The sequence below is a fragment of the Lethenteron reissneri genome, chromosome 30, assembly GCF_015708825.2.
Source record: "Lethenteron reissneri isolate LAM-NWPU_2019-01 chromosome 30, ASM1570882v1, whole genome shotgun sequence".
Taxonomy (NCBI): domain Eukaryota; kingdom Metazoa; phylum Chordata; class Hyperoartia; order Petromyzontiformes; family Petromyzontidae; genus Lethenteron; species Lethenteron reissneri.
Window position 1 is genome coordinate 10,392,793 of NC_083808.1, and position 25,804 is coordinate 10,418,596.

The 25,804-nt window shown below is 44.9% G+C and overlaps 1 protein-coding gene across 1 annotated transcript; it reads right to left on the reverse strand.

The window, feature by feature from the left end:
* Positions 1-6,607: 6,607 nt before the first annotated feature.
* Positions 6,608-7,763, reverse strand: LOC133349595 (vasopressin V2 receptor-like). The gene has a single exon (XM_061563162.1). It carries the CDS (start codon positions 7,732-7,734, stop codon positions 6,667-6,669), a length of 1,068 nt encoding a protein of 355 aa, XP_061419146.1. The 5' UTR covers positions 7,735-7,763; the 3' UTR covers positions 6,608-6,666.
* Positions 7,764-25,804: the final 18,041 nt, after the last annotated feature.

Here is a 25,804-nt window from a genome sequence, read left to right on the forward strand (position 1 = left end):
ACTAATAGCGGACGATCCCGCCGCCTCAGCGATAATACGGTGTGCTAGAGCCGTCAATTGTGCGGGACTTCACGGACAACCCTTGCCCGCAAAGACACAATCGGCACATTACGGACCCCGACAAAAATCTGCGACACGTGACTGTGCAACCGATGCATGAGGTGGAACAGAGGGCTGTGTGTGAGGTGCGCCGCGACTTGCCTGAGGACCCCAGCGGAGAAAAGAAGTGATGATCTGCAGATGGCGTTGACGTGGAGGGTCCTCCCTGTTGAGCACGGCACCCCATGGATATGTGTCCTGGCAGCCCGCACTTGTAGCAAACGATCGGGCCGTCCCTCTGGCGTAGGAAAGCCCCCCTCGGCTGGCCTCGCCCACCCTGGTGGTCTTCCTCGGACCTCCCCTACTTTGCAGTGGGACGGGAAACACCGGCTTGTAAATGCTGCTCTCCTGCAGGTGCTCCCTCCTCCACGGATGGTCTGGTGCTCGCCACCATGCTGGCACGCTGACGGATGTTAAAATGGGCCTCGAGGCACCGCGCAACTTTGAGAGAAGTCAGGTTGTCGTCCTCCGTGGCTGGTAAGATGACCTGAAGCTCTTGGGCAAACAGCAGCATCTTTTCCAGGATCAACGAATCCCGCCCCACCTGGTCCATCCCGGGAAATGCTGATTTCGCCAATGCCAGAAGTGTGATGCGATAGGCGAGGGGCGTCTCGGCTTCCCCCTCGCCTACTCGTGGCAAACTAGTGGCACTTAGTTGACGGTGGAGGGAAAATGGGCCCCATCTGCGCGAGTGCTTGTGTCAGCATCTCCTTTTTGTCATTGGGAATGGCGTCGAACGCTGCCAGCGCATCGTCATTGAGTGTCGTGGGGAACGCCCGCAGCGCCTCCTCCTCCGTCCACCCCGCCAGCTTGCAGATGGTGGAGAAGTGACGGTGAAAAGCCTCCCAATCGCTGGCCGCAATCGTGAACTCCCGGACGAAGGGGAGTTTTTTTCAATCCACGGTCAGCTTGTAGTGCTTTTGGCGGAAGGTCGGTCTTGGCGGGAGTCGCGTCCCGCACATTCTGAAAATTGGCAGGTTACTGCACGCCTCAGCAGTTTTCCGCATGCGGGAAGCAGCGACAGACGTCCACGGACGCGGCATCAGCGTTTTGTCGTCGTCCTCCACCTGTAGAACAGCAGCCAGATATGCGATGGCGGCCAGGAGGTCGCCAAGGCACTCCTTCTTGGAGCGGCATTCCTTCTCTGGCAGCAGCGGCGAAATGGGCTCCGGGTCCCGCTGCTCCGCTGTCATCAGGACTTCCCCACACTCCATCACCGGGGCTCCAGCACCCGGGGCCGTTTGTAGGATCACCCCGTCATCGTCTTTGTCCGAAGACGACTTGGTGAGGACTTTACATCTAGTTAACATCGCTATCCTCGTTAACACCTAACTAATAGACTACTTCTGACACCAGTGTAGTGTGATGCACAGAGGTGCACACACTATAGTGGAGGCAACACGTTTATTAATAATTTTTCTAACCACTTTGGGTTCTCTAGCTAGGTGTGGCTATACTGTTCGCTATGTGCATGCGAGTCAGGTATCGCATACGGGCCAGTCAGCACACACGCTGCCTGACCCACGATGCTGAGCTAAGACTTCAACCGACGACCGAAGAGCAAAGAGCGAAGAAACGAGGACCCCAGGACGATCCCCACAAATGAGCCCCGATCCCTCTCGGGGCTCCCCCTTTATTCCCTTGGCCTCGGCCACGCCCCCTTCTCGGCCACGCCCCTTCTCGGCCACGCCCCCTTCTCGGCCACGCCCCCTTCTCGGCCACGCCCCCTTCTTTATAAAGTCAGGAGCTCCCGGCTCCCTGTCACGTGTCCCTCAAGCCTCCTACGGAGGTTCCCGGCGCTCAGCCACACTCCTGGAACAGTGGCTGGCGCTAACACCATAGTGACAGTGTTTACGTCACTACATATGTATGCAGCATGACCTCTATTGCCATGATAATTAAAACATTGTTTTGATTGACTGTCCAGCCATATAATTATTGAATATGTTTGCGAACAATGCTTGGAATGTGATAATTGTGTTCTGGCTGATGCTGTGTTTATTAATAGATGTTAGCACCGCAATAACGCTGTACAGGTTATATCGTGAAGCATGTATATGCTAGGCAAAGCCCTCACAGCATATTAAATAACCAAACGAACTTTAAAATAACTGTCTACAGCATTTAAACATTGAATATGAATTCCAATTACCTGCAGCTGTTTTTAATTTAATTTATCAAAGTGATGTCCTGCTCAAATGGGCATTGAGGCGGTGCTCATCTCCCGTTTACAGCCCTGAACCAGTGGTGGGAATTCCACATTCCTATGGCGGGGTTGAGTCTATCGATAGAAAAACCACTGTTTAATTCCCCACAAAGTGGTACTCCTTTTATCGACACTGGAGGATGGTAGGCTGAGTGAACCCTCAACTTTGATTTTATGAAATCGTAGTCTTCAGAATGTGAACCACCACTTGGACATTTTTATAGGAAAGTAAATACAATGGCATAGTCTTCTTAGCTCATATATTTTTGTTTGCTCAAATGTTCTTCTATTTACAATGTTAAACATAGTGTGTATATGTACATCAGTCACCTAACCACCAGGCAGGATAATTTCATTATTAGCAGCACAATAAATGTTTCCAAGTCTGGCACAATGTAAGACATACCATCTTCTATTGCAGAGGTGAAAGGCACTCAATACATATTAAATTAGATTAGAATTAGTATAACATTGTCATGTTAATGAGGGCCAGTCAAGAGAGTTTACCATCAAGTAATTGGGATATTCGTGTTCTGGCTCCCCACAGATGTTTCTGCTGACTCAGGGTTCGTGTTGAGGCTCCTCAGAGATGTTTCTGCTGACTCAGGGTTCGTGTTGACGCTCCCCAGAGATGTTCTGCTGACTCAGGGTTCGTGTTGAGGCTTCCAGAGATGTTTCTGCTGACTCAGGGTTCGGGTTGAGGCTCCTCAGAGATGTTTCTGCTGACTCAGGGTTCGTGTCGAGGCCTCCAGAAATGTTTCTGCTGACTCAGGGTTTGTGTTGACGCTCCCCAGAGATGTTTCTGCTGACTCAGGGTTCGTGTTGAGGCTTCCAGAGATGTTTCTGCTGACTCAGGGTTCGGGTTGAGGCTACTCAGAGATGTTTCTGCTGACTCAGGGTTCGTGTCGAGGCCTCCAGAAATGTTTCTGCTGACTCAGGGTTCGTGTTGTGGCCTCCAGAGATGTTTCTGCTGACTCAGGGTTCGTGTCGAGGCCTCCAGATATGTTTCTGCTGACTCAGGGTTCGTGTTGAGGCTCCCCAGAAATGTTTCTGCTGACTCAGGGTCCGTGTTGTGGCTTCACAGAGATGTTTCTGCTGACTCAGGGTTCGCGTCGAGGCTCCTAAGAGATGTTTCTGCTGACTCAGGGTTCGTGTTGAGGCCTCCATAGATGTTTCTGCTGACTCAGGGTTCGTGTCGAGGCTCCCTAGAGATGTTTCTGCTGACTCAGGGTTCGTGTCGAGGCCTCCAGAGATGTTTCTGCTGACTCAGGGTCCGTGTTGAGGCTCCTCAGAGATGTTTCTGCTGACTCAGGGTCCGTGTTGTGGCTCCCCAGAGATGTTTCTGCTGACTCAGGGTTCGTGTTGAGGCTCCCCAGAGATGTTTCTGCTGACTCAGGGTTCGTGTCGAGGCATCCCAGAGATGTTTCTGCTGACTCAGGGTTCGTGTTGAGGCTCCCCAGAGATGTTTCTGCTGACTCAGGGTTCGTGGTGAGGCCTCCAGAGATGTTTCTGCTGACTCAGGGTTCGTGTTGAGGCTCCCCAGAGATGTTTCTGCTGACTCAGGGTTCGTGTCGAGGCATCCCAGAGATGTTTCTGCTGACTCAGGGTTCGTGTTGAGGCTCCTCAGAGATGTTTCTGCTGACTCAGGGTTCGTGTTGAGGCCTCCAGAGATGTTTCTGCTGACTCAGGGTTCGTGTTGAGGCTCCTCAGAGATGTTTCTGCTGACTCAGGGTTCGTGTTGTGGCTTCCAAAGAGATGTTTCTGCTGACTCAGGGTTCGTGTTGAGGCTCCCCAGAGATGTTTCTGCTGACTCAGTGTTCGTGTTATGGCTTCCAAGGAGATGTTTCTGCTGACTCAGGGTTCGTGTTGAGGCTCCCCAGAGATGTTTCTGCTGACTCAGGGTTCGTGTTATGGCTTCGAGAGATGTTTCTGCTGACTCAGGGTTCGTGTTGAGGCTCCTAAGAGATGTTTCTGCTGACTCAGGGTCCGTGTTGAGGCCCCCAGAGATGTTTCTGCTGACTCAGGGTTCGTGTTGATTCTCCCCAGAGATGTTTCTGCTGACTCAGGGTCCGTGTTGTGGCTCCCTAGAGATGTTTCTGCTGACTCAGGGTTCGTGTTGAGGCTCCTCAGAGATGTTTCTGCTCACTCAGGGTCCGTGTTGTGGCCTCCAAAGATGTTTCTGCTGACTCAGGGTTCGTGTTGAGGCTTCCCAGGAGATGTTTCTGCTGACTCAGGGTTCGTGTCGAGGCCTCCAGAGTTGTTTCTGCTGACTCAGGGTTCGTGTCGAGGCCCCCAGAGATGTTTCTGCTGACTCAGGGTTCGTGTTGAGGCTCCTCAGAGATGTTTCTGCTGACTCAGGGTTCGTGTTGATTCTCTCCAGAGATGTTTCTGCTGGCTCAGGGTTCATGTTGTGGTTTGCCAGAGATGTTTCTGCTGACTCAGGGTTCGTGTCGAGGCCTCCAGAGTTGTTTCTGCTGACTCAGGGTTCGTGTCGAGGCCCCCAGAGATGTTTCTGCTGACTCAGGGTTCGTGTTGAGGCTCCTCAGAGATGTTTCTGCTGACTCAGGGTTCGTGTTGATTCTCTCCAGAGATGTTTCTGCTGGCTCAGGGTTCATGTTGTGGTTTGCCAGAGATGTTTCTGCTGACTCAGGGTTCGTGTCGAGGCCTCCAGAGATGTTTCTGTTGGCTCAGGGTTCGTGTTGACGCTCCCCAGAGATGTTTCTGCTGACTCAGGGTTCGTGTTGATTCTCCCCAGAGATGTTTCTGCTGACTCAGGGTTCGGCAACCTGAGGCTCTTTTGCTACCCCCTTGCGGGCAGCCGTTTTTTTTTACTTAAATCTTTAAAAACACAAATTAGCATAAAGATAATGGCAGGGAATGGGTCGCTATGGAATGTCTTGGTGACAACAAAAATGCACAACAGTATTGTTAAAGCTATTGTAAAAGTATTGTTAAAGTTGTATTGTTAAAGAATGGCTAAGGTGGGGTGGAGGGACGAAATAGACGTAGTTTATTCCATCACCTATTTTGTTCATTTACGTCAGGTGTTTGTCATCCGCTGGATACCTGCTTCTGTGTCTGTGTGTACGAGTAGCTTTGCGTGTGATGCGGCTCTAGAACTATTTTGGTCAAAGACGAAAAAAATAGCTCTGCTTCTTTGAAAGATTGTCGACCTCTGTGCTAGCTTGTGTTGCCTTGCTGTGTGTGTATAATAAGTATAACCAGTAAAAACTAAGTTTTTCACTCTAAATCCTTTATATGCGTGGCGGCTAGAGTCCTCTCGTCCTCTGGCTTGAGATGGCTGCCACCTATGGGTCAGATGATTGTCTGCCAGCATTAAGCAATTGGTAATTAAATATTTAATTTGTTTTCCCTAAACAGTGTAAAATTTTTGGAAAAAAATTTCACGAACATTAATTGTCTCGCACAACGAGTCTGTGTGCAAAATGTCAGCTCGATTGGATCACGGGAAGTGGGTTAAAAAACGACCGAAAGATTTGCACGGTCGTAAGCAAGCAAGCAAGCACGCAAGCAAGCAAGCGAACTTAATATAAAGGATTTAAAAATACGCGGTAGCGCAGTGGCTATTGACCTGCACATCGAACCTAGTGATCCGAGTTCAATTCCTGGCCACGACAAATCAACTCAACCTTGTGCACATCTGGTGTGAAGTTTGAACATCAGCACTGGGAGAGCAAGGCAGCCATCGGGCGTGATGCTGTCCGCACCACCATAACTCGTTTGCTGTGCCAGCCTTCATAGCAGCTCGCTAACAGCCCTTGCTTCAACAGCGAGTATTTGCTATATGAGGCTTTGCGTGTTATTTTGTTGCATGCAGATGTTACTGTGTAAGGTGTTCAGATTATAAAATCAGGGATATTGTTTTTACTTATTAACATAATAATCGTATGTAGTCTAAGGGATATGTTCTGAAACAGATGTATTGACATTCTTTTTTTCGGAGCAGATGGTGTTATATTCTTTGCAACCCTCACTTTAAATTGCCAATGATATGCTCTTACCCAGACCCATAAAATAACTACTGTTATCATAAACTAGAGAACCATATTATCACTGGAGAGACATTACATTTATTTTTAAATACCCAAACAGTTAACGAATGTATGATTGTGCTATGAATTGCCTTACCTCTGTATTACTCATCCGGAATATCCACCACTAGTTCACGGCTGCATCATGCTCAGACGATGACTTGAATGAACAAATATGCTGTTCGTGCAACGCTCTGTTACTTAAATGGTTGAATTATATTAGCCTGCCAAGTGTTTTTAGAGTCACCCGTTTGAGTATAATGGACTTAAATCGTTGGTGATTGCGATGGAACACATTCTCGATGCGTGTTATCTACCCACAGCAGCGCTTGACGAAAGCCAGGCATATAAGCACGAGACGTACAACTTAAGCATCAAAAACAAACGAGGCTGGACAGCAGCCAGTCTGCCCCTGGTGGGTTGAAGTTTACCTTCGAACGGTGGATTGGGATCCCACACGCTCCATAGCTGCGCTACGAAGAACGGCGACCAGCAGAGGACGTATACGATCACGATAACCAGGGTCATCTTCACCGTCTTCACCATCGCCCTCGAGACACCGGTCACGCTGCTCACCCGCGTCATGGTCACAGCGTGCGTCTGACCCCTGTGCAGGGCCGCCACCTCCTCCTCGTCCTCTTGCCGCTTCTGCTGCCGCCGCCGCTGCTTCCGCCGCCGCCGCAGCAGCAGCGTGTCCTTGTGCACGTGCGGCGTCTTGAAGTAGATGTTCAGCCGGATGACGCGGCAGATCTTGGTCTGGCACCACACGAGCACGGCGGTGGGCACCACAAATATGGCCATGGCCATCCAGGTGATGTACGCCTTGACGCCCCACATCGGCTGGAATGTCCCCCAGCAGTCGTAGACGCCCGGGTAGACCTCCCCCTTGGCGAAGATGACCGCCTGGGGCACGCTGAGCAGCAGCGAGACCACCCACACGGCGCACACGGGCGCGTTCCAGTAAGCCATACGCTTCTTGAAGGTGACCATGGGGAAGCAGACCGCCTGGTATCGGTCCACCGTCATGCCCACGATCATGTAGGTGGAGGCAAACATGCCCACGATCTGCATGTACTTGATGAAGCGGCAGGCGAAGTCGGACGCGAGGAACACGTCGGTGATGTCCCACGCGAGCTGCGGCAGCACCTGGAAGAAAGCCACCACCAGGTCGGCGAGGCACAGGTGCACCATGAACACGTGCATGCGTGACGCGTGCTTGCGCCGTCGGAAGAGCGCCGTCAGCAGCACCGAGTTACCAAGTGTGGTGCATGCGAACATGGCGAACAGCACCGCCACCTCGGCTCTCGCCAGCGCCTCGTTGCGCTCGCCGCGCGACGAGGAGCCGTTGGCTCTGGCCGCGGTGCCGCTGACGTTCATGGCCAAACCGCGCGCGCGCGCCACCACGGAGGTCGTCTCACTGCTGTGGCGATGAGTGGCTCAATCGCGTCGGGTCTTCTCTCCCTCTCTCCACGCGCTCCCTCCCACTCACCCTCGCTCACTCTTACTTGCGCTCTTTCTGTGCGCGTGTGTGTGTGTACGTGGCGAGTGATGCAGGTTAAAGGGAGAATGTGGACTCTGAATTGCCAGTTCACGTGCAGAGACCTGTCCATTCATTCATCAAGCCATTCATCCGTAAATCCGCCCATTCTTTCTCTCATTCATTCATGGGTATGAGGTTCATGCTGTGCATGTGTCGTAGCCTGATTGTGGTGATGACAAATATTTAACGAGATTGAAATGTATTCTTGGTTCTTTCGGTAAAGTCACGTAAAAGGGAAATAATAAAATAGAAAAACAATAAAACAATAAACGTGGTGCTAACGTTAAGAAAAAACGCCACTTTTTTCAAATTTTCTTGCTGTGGTTTTCACACTTGATAATTGTTTGTGTTGCAATCGAAACGTCGTGAGAATTGTATTGTTTTATTTGTATTATTTTATTATTTCCCTTCTACGTCACTTTACAGAAAGAACCAATAATATGAATCCATTCAGTCACGAAAGCTTTAAATCGAAATTTTGATTGAAATGTTTAACTTTGAAGACGTTTGCTTTTATACATTATTGCATAATTATTGTTGGGCATTTCACATTATTTTTATGGCTTTATATGACTTCATATACATACACATTGTGTATACCAACTGGATATATATAGTAATCATACTCGTACAATATACTAAAGGTGCTTTTCTCTTTTGAATGTAAGTGTAGTAATATATCATCTATTCACTATATGGCACGGAAACCTTATGACATTAATGTTGAGGTTTAAATTATATAAAAACACCTGAACCCAATTTATTTTGCTTTCTTATTTCATTAATATAATTTTAAATGGCATGACATTCATGGTACATCCTGCTTGGTTGAGATGGTGAGATCGGAGAATCTGGATCATTCACGGCTCCCTGTGTGAATTTAAAGCCTTAACGCATTGAGCATTCAGAGTCTGAAATCCATTACGTGCCAGCTCCAGCTGAAACAATTCGTTATTCAGGGCCACATGGAAGGGCTGTGAAATATGGTACCGCTTTCGCAATGAGGACCTGGATGTAATGAACACGAGTGTGATGTGACATAAAATTAGGCAAAAAGCCCAATGACAACCTGGGACCAACTTCAGTGAAAAATAGAACGGGACCGTTTTGCCAGCATCAAAGTATGAAAAATAAGAACAGGTTTTACCCTTTTTGGAAAATAAACAGGTGTTCAGATGTTACTTTGATACTGGCAAAAGGTCCCATGATATGCGAGCTATAAATGCTCTGATACGTGCATTGGCTTTGTACTGTTCGCCTTTTGGCGTTCTCTGGTCCAACACTGGTGAGAATAAACCATGCAGAAGGTTGTCTCTGGCGTAGGCCAACGAGTTTCAAAGGCAATGCATATATTATCAGAGCATGTTTGTTTGCATGTTCACCACGAGTAGCGTGTGTGGTTAATGCAGACTTGATTCCCTGCAGAGTTCCAATTTGCCAGAAGAGACTCTTGAAGATGACCCCAGGGTCAAGGGCAGCCTGGGACTGCAGTGAATGAGGAACACATCAAGGCTCTACAATAAACCAATTGATGTTTGAACATCTTAACAGCTTCTTCTTGGTTCTTTTGGTAAAGTCACGTAGAAGGGAAATAATCAAATAATAAGAGAGAGCCCTGTTCTTCACCTGAGGACGGCTGCTTGCATTGTGGCCGGAACGTCGTGAGAATTGTATTTTATTATGTTTAATTTATTTTTATTTTATTATTTCCCTTCTACGTAACTTTACCGAAAGAACCAAGAAGACGAATCCCTGCAGTCACGAAAGCTTTAAATCGAAATCTTAACAGCTGTTTTATTGCCAGAAAGGGTAAAACCTATTTTTATTTTTCATGCAAAATAGAACGTTTGCTGCTTACGCTGTGCGCATCAAACCTTTCCATACAAAGTTGTCATGGAAGGTTTCGTGACATCATCAATCGCATCACACACGAGGCTCGTGGTTGTGCTGGTGTCATAGCTCAAATTCAGTTGGTGATAGAAAATAAAATACAAATCTGCACAATAGATCGTCAGCATTAACTGTACCTATGGGTAGGGCACTTGGCTAGGAACCAGGTCACTTGAGTCCGATTCCTATCGATGCTTACCACCTTCACTCATCTACGCTATCCATCATGGTAAAGTATGGTCAAACAGCATCAATGACCGACACAGCATTGGATTGTATGGTATGGATGTTGAACTTCTTCCGCACCGTACGTAGCCAACCATGCTAATGGGAGATGCCGTAACAGATTGTTGGGGTCAAGGGCTGTAAGCGAGCACCTTTGAAGGCCGACACGGCACACGAGGGGGTGGGTGGCCAGCATCACGCCCGGCCGCCTTTGTCTCCCCAGTGGCGATGTTTACACACCACACTATGAACTCATTTGAGGCTGAGTCGACCTAGTGGGCGCCCAGGGCCGATTCAGATAATCGTCACTCTTGGTGGCAGTCAGTGGGAATCGAACTCGGGTCTCCGGGTTCGTTAACCACTTTACTACCTATAAATGATTAAACATATTTGTATTATTGTGTAACATTGATTACCCATCCCTGATTTTCAAATGTGACAAAATATTGCAATGGGCTGTCATCTGGTGAAAATTAATTATCGGCTGTCAGAAGTAATGTATGGTTCAATCAATCATCCAGCTCTGTGGCAATGGTGTTAGTATTGTTATCTTGCAGTCATAACATCATGTAGATTAACGTTATAACCGGGGGAGAGCCATTTGAGACAAAAGCCTCTTTTGCCAGGGCGATGTGGAGTGCAATCGTAGGAAATATATTATCTCAGCATGCAGAGAAAAAAATACAACCATGCAAACATCAAAATGTGACGAAATATAAATGTAACAGCAAAGTGAATACTTCAAATAATTACAACCTAAATATGCATAGGCGCTATCACATAACCCCCCTTTAGCGATATATTTCAAACATGCCGCTTTCTCTCCACCTGATGACGACCGCTTGTGTATTTTTTTAACTTTTATTATTTTAATTTTATTATTTTCTATCTACGTGACTTTACCGAAAGAACCAAACAATATACCGCAAACAGTCAATAGTCATGCCATCTGGTGATTTTATGATTTGTCATGATTCACGGTTGCAATTTGGTTCTTCTTCATAGCCATGCCTCCTTTGCACGGTTTTGTTTACTCCATTACTCAAAAATGTAACCGGAGCATATCACTTGCATATACAATTGCACGAATTGCAGATCATCACTTCTTACACGCGTGATTCAATGCAGTTTAACACGTAGGCTTCATGAGATAATCGATTTTCACCATTGAATCGATGCATCGTTTACATGCCTGCCAGCCACGCAAGCCACTTGTTACTCTTTCAATCCCTGCTCCCAATCCATCTCCCTTTCTTCCTGGAAAGTCAACAGTTCGTGAAGAAAATGGCGCCTTCTATGGAAATGTAAACATTCACAGCAGCCGATTCATCCACATGCATGGAAAGACAAGTTTTACTTTGAAACTGTGCTTTTAAAATTATACGGCTACCCCTTTCCACCCCCCCCCCCCCAAGTGAATCGATCAGCAGGTCGCGTATGGTGGGTTAAAGTCTCCAAGACATTTGGCCAGTGTGAAAGAGTAGGCCAAATACCATCGAGAGGGGCTCTCTAGAGCTCCCTGTAGTGGGCACACTTCCACCACCAGTGGCATGAGCAGGCAATTGCAGGGCCGCGCTTGTACCTTTTACCTTCCCCCAGCTGCATTCTCCAGCCCTGGTTTTAACTCTACTGTCATTTTATGATGAACAAGACTCTTGTTCGTGCTCTAGATGCAATAGCGCACCAGAACGTGTGTGTGTGTGCGCTGCGTGGTGATCATGGCGACTGCTACGCCACCCGGTCACCCGGCACTACGTCGTTTATGCCCTATGCGAGTCAATAAATTACGCGAGCACGATCGCAGCATGGGGCGCTGAGATTCTCCCTCCAGTGGGGAGGCGATGACGGAACTGGCCTTTTTCATTTTGCTGGTAATGACGCATGGGATAGATATGATCATTCGTGACCCTCTATCTCTCGTTACCAGCCAATGCATTGTGCTATATATGTGTTATGTATTCTAACATTTCGCTGCAAGTAATGCACACTATATATACATGCTTGACCTTTAGTCAAGACAAAGTGACTATCTGCTCAAATGTAAATATTTTGGGGCTGTATTAATCTTTATTGATGGCCCTGAAATTAACCATTCTCCATTCCCATGGTCAGGCCAGTTAGTCCATTGAACAACTACTTTTGAAATCCCATAAAATAATACTTTATTGACTTCATGTGATTAATGGGTCAATTCAACCCCTGATCGGGATTTGAACTTGCAACCTTCAACCATGAGTTTGGACTCCATTTGTCGACGGTCAAGACGAAAGGTGTGTAACCTTTCGGTGGGTGCAACAGCCACCAGCACACTCCAGCACAAAGAGCAGCAGATATTGGAGAGGGCCCACAAATTGATCTAACTCGTCGGTATGCTCTGCTCCTCTGATCGATGCGACGCGGAGATCAGGCAAAGAATCGGCATGGCCTGCTTCGCCACTGTCAACGACATCTGTCTGCAGGGGAGACTCAGCCTCGTAAAAAAGCCACACATCTAAAATTATTGCACCCTATCAGTTGCACCCTATTGCTCAGAGACCTAGACACTGTTCGCGTCCAACACCAAGCGGCTGGAGGCTTTCCAGATGCACATTCTTGGGATTAGGTGGTCTGACTTCATCACAAATGTCACCATGTCATCCTGCGCTTATCTACCCACATAGAGGAGCTCATTCGATACCATCATCTGGGCCTTGTCGTCCATGTAGCTCATCTTCAACCAGACACCTGGAGGAATATTGAAAACGGTCCATTGATCGCTTAGCGACTCCTACGCAGACTCACCATCCTATTGGTGGGTGAAGAGGGGTAAAAACTGTCAACCGTAAACTGCTCCTGGGTAGCCCAGGAGTGGCTCGGTAGTCACTCACCACTGATGTTAGCCATGGCTGGGAATCAAACCAAGGTGACCCACCAGGTTCATAGAGCAGTGCTCTAACCACTGCATGACTGCTCCAACAATATGTGGCAGAGTACGGTGTTGGGATGAGAAGGTGGCTGAGTGTGGTGTTGGTCACTCCACCTCTTTGAAGCGTTAGTTCGGTATTCACTTACGTTATGGGACCTTTCGTGCCAGTATCAAAATATAAGAATAGGTTTTACCCTTTCTGGCAATAAAACTGGTGTTAAGATGTCAAAACACCAGAAACCTTTCGCAAGGAATTGTTAATGAAAACAGGATTCCTTGCAAAAGGTTTCTGTTTGGTGTTTTACCATTTTAACACCTGTTTCATAACCAGAAAGGATAAAACATATTCTTATATTCTTATAAACAAGATGTTAGACTAAATGAGGCATCCTTGTGTGGGTGCGTTGCTTATACGTGTGTGTGCATATTATTATAGTAGAAAGGTTGGCTTGTTAAAATAAGGTGTCAATTATATTGGATTTAAAACATTAACATTAATTTATATTAAAATATTAAACATTGTGCATCTCCAGTAGCTGTTAAGTGTACATTCGGTAATAAGGAACACGGTGATTTTACTAATTGGAGATTTTTATGAGTATGCATAAATGTGACATTTTCACTTTCTTAATTTATGACTTTCCCACTGTTGGGCGTTTATTGTTACAACTCTTTCTGTGAAACAGCGATAACACCAAAGTGATATCGCTCCTGCACACAACGCATACATTGGGCTATCGTGTGTTAAACAAGCTCATATGTTAAATGTTGTGAGTTCCCTATATCGTTTATTCAAAGTCAAACAATCAAAATGTCGCTCTGATTAAGAGAGAGCTGGGGCAGCAAACATCTCCCTTGGTGCTGTGAGCCAGTTCTATCATTTGTACCATTGCACCACATCGGGCAGGCTCTATTGGACGACCATATCGACCATATTTGACTTTCCACCGATTACTCAACAATTGCATTCACCCCAGAGGGATAATGCGAAGAGTCGACCATTTACCAAGGTCTGAACTTGCAACCTTCAAATAATGAGGCAGCTCGATCTGAACACATTAAGTTGCCTTTCGTGGTTTGGTAAAGCATCACATATCATCTTTTGAAGCAGTGTTCTGTTTACTTATTTTGGTTTTGACTTTGTTTTACACATGGCGATATCAGCTTTTTGGCAGCACTGCACATTGCTCGATTGCAGAGTCAGGAGGATATACTTGTTGCTGTTTACAGGTAATTTTATGCTACATTTGAGGCAATAAATGTGTCAGCAGTAGCAGTAGGTGAGTGGCAGTGTGTGAAATGAACTATCTATGTTCGTCACATTTTTTAAACCACAGTTAAACCACAGTTATACCATCTTATTCTTGGTTCTTTCGGTAAAGTCACGTAGAAGGGAAATAATAAAATAAAAACGGACGAGTGAACAACCGCCAGTTGCTGTCCGTGGTGCTAACGTTAAGAAAAAAAACGCCACTTTTTTCAAATTTTCTTGCTGTGGGTTTGACACCTGATGATGATTGCCTGTGTTGCAATCCAAACGTCGTGAGAATTTTATAGTTTTATTTTTATAATTGTATTATTTCCCTTCTACGTGAGTTTACCGAAAGAACCAAGAATATGAATCCCTGCAGTCACGAAAGCTTTAAATCGAAATTTATACCATCTTGTTTAGGAGTGCTCCCTTTTCCAAGAACATGTCACCACCACTCTTGAGAATTTGATGACGGACCTATTTGTATTCGATGCATTGCCAGCCAGATCTCGCTGCCACACAGTCTTTAAACACCATATCCTAGGTATCTCTTAGTGTCCCAATGTAGTGCCGCTACCCCAGGTACACGGCTTGTCAAGCTCATCAGACAGATCATCCAGAAGGAGGGCTTCCAAAACCTCTAGCAAAGCCCTGGCACCTCCCATCTGTGTATTGTCCTTCCCCACACCTCCGATGAGTACGGTTGGCTACGTACAGTGCGAAAGAAGTTCAATATATTTCGATTTAAAGCTTTCGTGACTGCAGGGATTCATCTTCTTGGTTCTTTCAGTAAAGTCACGTAGAAGGGAAGTAATAAAATAATAAAAATAAAACATAATAAAATAAAATAATTCTCACGACGTTTCGGCTACAACGCAAGCAGCCGTCTTCAGGTTCTTCACGACGTTTCGGCTACAACGCAAGCAGTCGTCTTCAGGTTCTTCACCTGAAGACGGCTGCTTGCGTTGTAGCCGAAACGTCGTGAGAATTATTTTATTTTATTATGTTTTATTTTTATTATTTTATTACTTCCCTTCTACGTGACTTTACCGAAAGAACCAAGAAGAAAGTTCAATATACTGTACATACACTAGAGGAGATGAAGATGGTAATAAAGGCCACCAGATAAGATTAACACTTCCAAGTTCCTCAAGAATTGAGGGGAGCAAAGGAACGTCAGTGGCTAGCAGAACTATTGACTACCATCTTTGACGGGTAAGAACTCAAAAATGTAATCGCCCTTTTCAAGTGCGGAAAACCATCCAAGGAAGCCGCCAGCTACCATTCTATATCTTTCCACCATGGCGCGACTTGCCACCTGTCCGGTTTGACCCGGAGAGTCTGAGAATTGAAGTATTTTGTGTCGTGGAGCAGGAAATGACTTGAGATCTGGTACCGGTATTGTGTTGATTCTTTTGTTTTATTTGACAGTATACTGCACAATGTTTATAAACCTAGGCTGTTTGAGAAATATGTCTGGGTTTGGTCTGGTCTGTGGAAGAGGTGGCAAACTTAATACAGGGCAACCTGCCAAACGGACAGGCTGGCTTCAGACCGAGCCGTATTTGCTGCGATTGAGTCCTTGCACTCCCGAGTCAAATTGAGGCAGACTTCCCATGGAAGAAATAGAAGAGCACTTGGTTGACCTCTCATCTGCCTACGATACGGTATGGAGGAATGGTCTGCTTCTCAAGCTGTCAAGGTTCATCAATTGTTGCTCCATCACGTGACTCCTGGATTCCACGTACGTGTGTATGTTAAGCTTCTTTCGCACCATACGTAGACAACCGTGCTAATCGGAGGTGCACATACGAAGCGGCTGCATATACCGGCATCCACCTAAATGGTGACGCGAGCAGAGCACAGACCCTCAACCAGTTCCGACCACAATGGTCTGTGCGGGCCCCCATGGCGCATGTGCAGTTCTACCCTCAATGTGCTGGCCCTAATACTCGCTTGGATAATAGTGGTTTCTACAAGTCTATTCATAGATTTATTGTGCTTGCCGAATGTGCTGCTAACTGAAACCACACTTGCAGTACATAGTAGTATATTCTTCGCACATTTGAAAATAAGAAACAAATCAAGGCATGCAAAATGTCCCTGGTTTATCGAAATACTGTTTACCATGAAGCTCTGCATTTTCAATAGATAACATAGTGGGAACTGACCTAAAATAGCATAACTATTTAACCATTCTCTCCTAGTGTTATGGTATTAACATCTAGGGAGAAAGAATAGTAGCTCAGGATTTTTTAAGATCATTTATTCTACTGGGAATCAATGAAACAGGCACAATTATTGAATTAAAATTGCATAACGTTTGACGAAAGGGTTTGGCTGGAATTCATCCAAATAGTATTGATAAAAGCCCTTTGGCCAAAACGTAAAACCTTTTTAATTTCGTGAGTACATATTGCCAATTCAACGCTTTGTTGATTCAGTGAATGTAATACATGTGTAATGTAGCACTCAGAGACACTGTCTTCTTAAGTTATCAGATGGACACAGGCAGCAGGGTCGGATTAAGGCACGGGGCTTTAGGGGCTGCAGTCCAGAGGCCTCCGCCAGCTGGAGGACCTCCAGAGAATCTGCACCCATATTTCTATGTTTTACAGCACTTAGCACTACACGCCACAATTATCCATTTTTACACGCTTTTATTTAACTCATTCTGCCCGTTATTGTTTGTTGTCATATCCTCAAATCTTGTAACTCAATTTTAACCCACTTCACAATGTGGTATAAACTGCAAACTTGGTATGCTTATGTCACACGAATGACAATACTATATTCTATAAAGAAAAAATGCAACAAATATTTTTAAACATTCTTTTTTATTTGTTATGTTTCGGCTTGGGTCTAATTGTCCATGCTCAACTGGCGTTGGCTGTTAAACACCACGGCGCCTTACGTTATGGCAAGCTTTGGAGTTGTGGAGTTGTGCCATTACTCGTACGGTACATTTCATTAAAGCGTGTTTTTTGAAAAATATTTTTAAATATTACTTATACATCACTACGTATGTATACCATCAAAGAGAATGCAAGCAAAGTAAATATACATTTCCTGTTGAGGGAGAATATATTAGCCATTCTCTTTTAATTATATCTCCAGCTATATGTTTTCTGAATATCAATGAACGATAAAATTGTATTTTCTGATCAGAGTATTGTCTATCGGATGAAGAAAAGTTGTGCCATTACTCGTACGGTACATTTCATTAAAGCGTGCCATTACTCATGTTGCTGGCATTCCACGGGGCCTTGTTTACACCAAAAGTCACGTGCCTCCACTATGGGGACCTCATTTGCCAGTAAAAATATGATAATTGGTTCTTTACCCTTCTATCTGGCAACAAAACTGACACCTTTTTGCAAGGAGTCATGTTTGCATAGACTGCAATACCTGCAGTCATAAATACAAACAAAAGACATAACTCTGATAATGTGCACTGTCCTTGAAGTTGATTGGTCCACACCCGAGACAGCTTTCCTTCGAGCCTAGTCTCATATGGGTTGGACCAGATGACGCCAAAAGGCGCACCTTTTGGCGTCATCTGGTCCAACCCATATGAGACTAGGCTCGAAGGAAAGCTGTCTCGGGTGTGGACCAATCAACTTCAAGGACAGTGCACATTATCAGAGTTATGTCTTTTGTTTGTATTTATGACTGCAGGTATTGCAGTCTATGCAAACATGACTCCTTGCAAAAAGGTGTCAGTTTTGTTGCCAGATAGAAGGGTAAAGAACCAATTATCACGTGCCTCCTTTTGTTATATTTGAGTTTGTCCACGAACCAATGTCATCTTGATACTCAGATCCCAGGTCATCTTTCTTCTGGTGGACAAGCTCAGCATCAACTCCTGTGGCATTGGCATCATCACAGACAATTTGAACTTTTAGTGCCTCAGTCATTTTGCCATCATTGGATGCATTTGTTGTTTGCTCTGTTTGCCGTTCTGCTGCCGCCTTGCATTTGAACCCAAGATCAAATTTGTTTGGAGATTTACTGAGCAGTTAAATTTCGATTTAAAGCTTTCGTGACTGCAGGGATTCATCTTCTTGATTCTTTCGGTAAAGTCACGTAGAAGGGAAGTAATAAAATAATAAAAATAAAACATTATTTTATTTTATTATGTTTTATTTTCATTATTTTATTACTTCCCTTCTACGTGCCTTTACCGAAAGAACCAAGAATACTGAGCAGTTCTTCATGCTTCTGCATCTTCTCTTCTTGTCTTTTTCCCTTGCTTGCTCCACTCTCAAACCTCTTCTCCTCCTACATGATTTATCGGAAAGGGTGAAACAATTTGTAAACATTGTTATTTTAATAAAAAAAAAGCCATGGAATTATATTAGTAGTAGTATTTTTGGGGCTTTCAAGTTGTTTTTTCCAATGTCAATGTTAAAAGTAGATGTCTGTCTTAGGCCTAGGCCAAAAATTGAGCCTACCTTCGCCATATAGGTCGCATGTATATTTTGGGAACAGTTTTTAGAGAAAAGACGGTACTTATACTTTAAACCACCACGTAAGAAACTAAAATATAAACTACATCAGTATCATCAATATACTAAATATACTCTCCAAAAGCTGAGCTACTAACAGTAAGTCATACATTACAATTCTATGTCGCAAAAAATATAATATGCCTCCAGCTAGTATACTATTTAGTATACTGATGATACTGATGTAGTTTGTAGTTTGTAGTTTAGTTTTTTACGTGGTGGTTTAGTTGCTGCAGTTCCATACTATTAACATTCTTTCCCTTTATTAATGCTAACCCTACTCCCTCCCTTTGATGCTGCTAATCCTACATAATGCACGGGCATAATATGACTTTGAAACCCCCCGCCCACCTCTTACGCATTACACAAGTAGTGACTAATCCCATATCTGCATTTCCCATAAATATGCTAAATTCTTCTTGATATGCAAATTCCTTTGTCAAGGCGCTCTTGCCCCTCCAACCCAGCTTAAATATACGCTTCCAAGCCTGGTGGTGTTCATTCAGACACTGTCTTCCGACAGACCTGTTCTTCACCTGAGGACGGCTGCTTGCGTTGTGGCCGAAACGTCGTGAGAATTATTTAATTATGTTAAATTTTTATTATTTTTTTATTTCCATTCTACGTGACTTTACCGAAAGAACCAAGAAGATGAATCCCTGCAGTCACGAAAGCTTTAAATCGAAATTCAGCTGACTGTAGTTATTCGCTCTGTTTGAATATAAGATAATAAGATTGATGAACGTTTTCTCACTTTCATTCCCATTGCAAGTCTCACTGGAGAAGCTCTGGCCAACATTGTCTTGAAAGTATTTGAACAAATTGGAATTGATGTGGCTAATCTAAGAGGACAGTCTTATGACAACGCATCAAACATGTCAAGATGTTACAAATGGCTTCAAGCACATTATGAATAGCAATCATCTTGAACATTACATTCCATGTGCTGCACACTTTCTTAATTTGATAGGTTTATGTGCTGTGGAAAGCTGCATTTGGGCAGTTTCATTCTTTGGTCTTATACAAAAACTTTAAAATATATTTTCTGCTTCAACTCAACGTTGGTCAGTAATGCTTCAGTGCTTTAAAGCTGAAAGTGGAAGAGAAACTACAAATTTTGTTCACTCGTACCAGGAACGTATCCCCATTTTTCCAAGAAATTAGGCAAAGCGAATTTTGAATTGTATTTGTTGTTAGCCTTGTAAAAATTAATTTTCTTTTTCTTTAACTTTGTTTTTCTTTTGAAAATATTACTGGGGGCCTCACAGTACATGTAGCCCAGGGGCCTACACAATCTTAATCCGGCCCTAGACGCAGGTTGACTAACTAACAACTTGGTCACTTCTATGGAACTGCTACTCAACGCTCACTACATAGCTGACTATGTAGGAGCCGTTGGCGCAGTATCTACGGCGTAAATATATAACTCCCTTCACTGGTCTTCCAAGACGATGAGGACGATCCACAGCGATGATAGCGACGACGGTCCGGAATTCGACTCCCCCACGGCAGCCTCGAGACTCTCTCCACGCTGCCTTTTAATCTCACCTCGGCTCCACCACGCCCCTTTTCCCGAACTCTCTCCTGTCGGAGATTTCCTTCGCTCTCACTAACACCTCCTGGGTTCCACCCCTCCCCGCCACGGTGACTCCTCACCCAGTTACTTCACTTTCGAGAGTGGCGATGATGATTTTGTCCTTTTTGAGAACACAGCTTCATCATTTCTGTTGGGTAGTATAAAATAAAATCCAATTTACCAAGCATTTTCTCATGACCATTGTTCCCTGCTTTGATGATTTTATCCTTTTTGAGAACACAGCTTCATCATTTCTGTTGGGTAGTATAAAATAAAATCCCATTTACCAAGCATTTTCTCATGAGCATTGTTCCCTGCTTTTCAGAAGGTTATTGGCCAGTACCTCTGTCGAGTACCGTTTGTGGGTGCATTGGAAGAAACTGGAGTGTGTCGGGCACACAACATATGGCACTCGACTTCTGCACAAATTGGTTCGAAGCCGACTTGCAGCACTACATTAGGAGTAAGCATAACAGATGGCTAAAATCAGTTAATGGTACATTATTTGCATCTGTCCATGTTATGGAAAGTTTTATGTGCAGTTATTGAACTAATTGCATGTTGCTTGGAGGATTAAAACATGAAAAAACGTAAACCTGTTAAAAGCCACAATTTAAGTTGCATTGGCATAATCGGTTGTAGTTATTGTCTAGGAAATGTATTGAATGTTGGTTTATTATTTTAAATGTTGTCTCTCTTAATGAGGCCTTTTCTCCCCAGGAGAGTGCATTGGGGAAATATTATTCAGACAAAACGCACGTGTACATTATTACGAGGCTAGTTGGGGACGTGTTTCTGCAATGTGGCCAGGTTGGTGTTTTTGGTTGTCCCTGTGATGTTTGCAAATTCCTATTGCGGTGTTGCCAATCGGACTCTTTCAACATTTGTGCAGATTGCAGATCGATGGGATCGTGTCAGAAGACGTTCGGAAGCGACTTGGTGTGGCCCCCATTGCGAACAAGATGCTTGAGGTAAGGCTTCGGTGGTACGGCCATGTGATGCGAAGTGAAGAGTCATCAGTGGCCAAGACTGCCGTGCGTATTGAGCCAGAGGGCCGCCGTCCACGCGGACGTCCGAAGAAGCGATGGATGATTGACCGAATAAAGGAAGACATGAAGACGGTCAACGCATCCCCTGAAGATGCCCTGGACCGAGCCAAATGGAGAAGACAATGCCGAAAAGCGGACCCTGCGCCACAGCGGGAACAACGCTAGGAAGAAGCCTATAGGAAATCCGTTGAGCCACAGTCTCACCTCGAGACTTTCGTTGTATACATGAATGAGCCCATTGGTGAAAGACTCTGCACTGTTTTGCGTTATTGGTTTAGTCGAATGTGCATCTGTCTGCCAGCAAAGGCGCACTCGCGATTCCACAGTAACTCATTAAAATCACCAGAGCGTAATGCCATATCAGAGCAATGAGCCATCACCGCTAAGATCACGCAGTACGTTTTTTTAAATTTAGAAACTAAACCATCTTTTATAATGAAAGAGGTTATGATCTCTCCTTGGCCACTATTGACTGCTTAAAAAAATAATTTGATGTTTGACTCGATTCTGCAAAACCTAGCTCATAGAGCTACATTTATATTTTGTTCGCATAATTGGGGTAAAATTCGACGTATATAACTTTGCCAATTATATTAAAATACAGCACATTCTGATTACATTTTTCTTCAGTCACCATTATTTTAAAGTTTTAAGAAAAAATCCAATTAGAAATTTTTATTTCAAATTATCATATAGGAAGCAAATATTTCCATAACATTCTGAAAATATTCTACTTAAATAGTTTTATATGAATTATGAGTTTATATATATATTGTAAACAGTTTAACAGCACACATCTGTTCAATTCCCACTGAAGGCCAACATCAGTGACGAATATATGAATCAGGGCATCCTCTAGCTCAACTCAGACTCACCTTATCAATCTGGTGGAGTGTATAAACATCAGGGGTATATGTGGGCGTGCACATGTGTGTGTGTAGAATTTGGTCAAGGCATTGTTTGCTGCCCAAACGGAAACCGCCAGCAGCTGCTGTGGCTAAACTCGTCCGTGCGTATGCCCTACTAATTGCACGTGTACCCAAACGTTTCCTACAACATGCACAAATATCAGGCAAAAAAGCACTCAGCTTTCGTGCATTAATATAAAACCATCAACGGTTCCTGAGCAACCACATTGACTTTGCGCGCACGCAGTTTCGTTCCAGACATTCTGAAGTGCTATCGCGATGCCCCTGGACTCGATGGTTCTGCCCTGCCATGGCTGCAGCTGGGTCTTGATGTGTCGCTGCTCATCTTTCTCCTGTACGCCTCTGTCCTTAACACCCCACCACCCTGCCTGCCACCCGCCTGCCCCCTACAGGAGGAGTTTCTGTTGAGGCCCAATTGTGCAAAGTGATGGGGCATGAGCCTGGATACTCGTGTGAATTTCTTTTCCCCCTCTTCAGATCTTATTGGCAGATAAGCAAACGTATACAATTATCGTTGTTTCACCCAATTTGAAATGATACCACGATTTAAAAGAAGTTGTCACAATACTCCTGCTTCGTTATTTTATTTTCTTCACTCGTATTTATACCATCGAATGACAAAAAAATAACAATATCTAACTGCCCATGTTATTTGGCTGCCACCTATCTCTCATCACATTTTACGCCATCCAGCAGCAAAATCGTGAAAATAAATGTTGCTTAAGAGTACAGTAAACCCTCTCTATCTGCTCGAGTTACCATCTTGAAAATGCTCGCGAATGCAGAGACCTTGTTCCAGTGGGGAAAATGGGGTTACGTTCATGGTACGAGTGAACAGATGGGAAATAGTAAATATTCAACAACAATGACTACAATAAATAAATTATAGATTAGAAAAAACAATGTGTTTTTTTATATTACCTTTCATGGCGGTGGTGGTGATGATGAGGAATTCAGGAAGATGGTGGGGAATTCAGGAGGATGACTCCTCGATGAATGCGGGTGTTTGATAGCAACTCTGCAGAGTGGTAAGATCATTTTATCACTCTGGGGAGCACTCGCCGCAACACTTCCTCCGATTGCATTCGCGTTCTCTTTAATGCACCTCACAGTCGTCTCGTTTACACCAAAATGTATAGACCAGCCGACTGTAAGTACGTATAAAGTAAAATAAAATGCACAATACAACAGCAAGTTCAGAGCGGGATTACTGCGACACTGAGAACCCAAGCGGGCAGCCGAGAGGGTGCGCCGAATAATCTTCGCAGGCGGTTTTAAATGTCACAACAACAGCATTCTGCGCGCACCTCCCCGGGGTCTTGGTGGTCTACCACGTACACTCTGGAATGCTGGAGTACGGCGGGTCGCGAATAGAAAATTCGTCGACATTTAGTAACTCAATCTTGATTTGAAGCTTTCGTGACTGCAGGAATCCATACACTTTGTTTTTTTCGGTAAAGTCCGTAGGTATAAAATGAATCACGACGTTTCGGGCGCAACACAAGCGTCCATCACCTGATGAATGGACGCTTGTGTTGCGCCCGAAACGTCGTGATTCATTTTATTTTATACCTACGTGACTTTACCGACAAAACCAAAGAGTATTTTGTAACTCTCCAATATGCGAAACTCGCGAATCTCGAACCCGCGCACAGCGAGGGTTTACTGTACCAGAGGAATGCTCCATCCAGTATACATTTGATTTGTTTTCATACTTAAAGCACAATATAAATAAAGTGTTACATTTTATACTGCTTTCAATTGGAGAAGTTTAAGTAGCGTTTTATGTAAAGCAATATATTAATGTTTCCCCATATGGTCCCACACTTATGATGCATGTGCGTATGTCGTTATGCCTGTCTGTGTGGGTAAATGCTTAAACTTATCAAGGAAGTAAAAGGCAGCTAGGTGTGGTTGGCCCTAATTTAAAATATGTATTCTTTATCTATATATATAAAATCGTTCATGTCTGTCTGTCTGTGTGTGTGTGTGTGGACTTTGGCCCATACGCACTTTCATTGGACGGCGGTTGCCCCTGGCAACGGCTAGCCACGCCTTCGCCGCTTTCATTGGACCTGGCAACGGCTAGCCACGCCTTCGCCAAGGGCTGCAGTTTCATTGGACGGCGGTTGCCCCTGCCAACGGCTAGCCACGCCTTCGCCACTTTCATAAGCTCCGTATTTAATTAAATAATAGCCATTACACAGTATTGTTGGAGCGCTAGGGGGGGGGGGAAGGAACGCCACCCGTACCCTGCCTCTTCCAAGCCGACAATTTTAGGCGAGGCCGCAGGCTTTGCACGCTACTAGGCCTCGACACCCACCACGCCACTCTGAGGTAAATTCATCAAAGTTTTTCCTACTCTTCACTACACCCCCACCACAATGTGTGCTATTAATATTACTTTTAAACCCAACGCGCCAACAATCGATTACTTTAATGTTCACTGTACAAATACTCATTAAGCTGGGTGAGCGTACTGCCAGTCTATCATGTACACTGTAGCCTGCTTATTAAGCTCGGTGAGCGTACTGCCACTCTATCATGTACACTCTAGCCTGCTTATGAAGCTGAGTGCGTGTACTGGCAGTCTATAATGTGGACTCTTGCCTGGTTATTATAATCGATTCTTTATATGTTCTTTGTACAAACAGTCATTAAGCTGCTTGAGCGACCCCAGTTCGATTCCAACTCACGCCCACCACCGCTGACGATTATTTGAAACGGACCTGGCCCTCCCCTAGGTCCACTCAGCCTCAAAAGCGTAACTGCTGTCGTGTGTGAACATCGTCACTGGGGAGACAAAGGCGGCGGGGCATCGTGGATCCAAGTCCCGGGCGAAGCCGGGTCATGTGTATGTGTGTTTGTGTTTATGTGTATGTCTGTGTGTCTCTATGTATGTGTGTATGTATGTGTATGTATGTGTTTGTGTGTATGTGTGTGTATGTATGTGGGTTTTTTTAATGTCTTTATGTGTATGTCTGCGTGTCTCTATGTATGTGTGTATGTACGTGTGTGCATGTGTTTGTGTGTATGTATGTGTGTGTGTATGTATGTGTGTGTATGTATGTGTGTTATGTGTCTGTCTGTGTCTGCATGTATGTGTGTGTGTATTGTGTATGTGTTTGTGTGCATGTATGTGTGTGTTTGTGTGTATGTGTATGTCTGTGTGTATGTGTTTGTGTGTATGTGTGTGTATGTATGTGTGTGTATGTGTTTGTATGTGTTTGTGTGTTTACGCTCGCATTACACAAATGTGTTGCTGGTCTAAGGCGTTCCTCGCACAGCATTGCCGCTTTATTATTTCAGTCGTTTACTGCCGTACGCACCCTGAAAGTCGTGTGTGTCTGCAGCAAGCGCGTGTATGTGTACCTATGGACGCGCGCGCGTGTGTTGTGTAGGGGGAACGGTAGTGTAGTGCTTAGCGTGCTGTCTGTGTCTGTGTGTGTGTGTCTGTGTGTGTGTGTCTGTGTGTGTGTCTGTGGAGGAGGCTCGTGAAGGACGCTACTGGGCAGTTGGAGGCAGTCGCCCTCCAACAACAACGGAGGGCGGAGGAGCGACGCTCACAACAAC

Excerpts from the sequence above, each read along its gene's own strand:
- LOC133349595 (XM_061563162.1), bottom strand. The coding sequence starts at position 7,734 with ATGAACGTCAGCGGCACCGCGGCCAGAGCCAACGGCTCCTCGTCGCGC.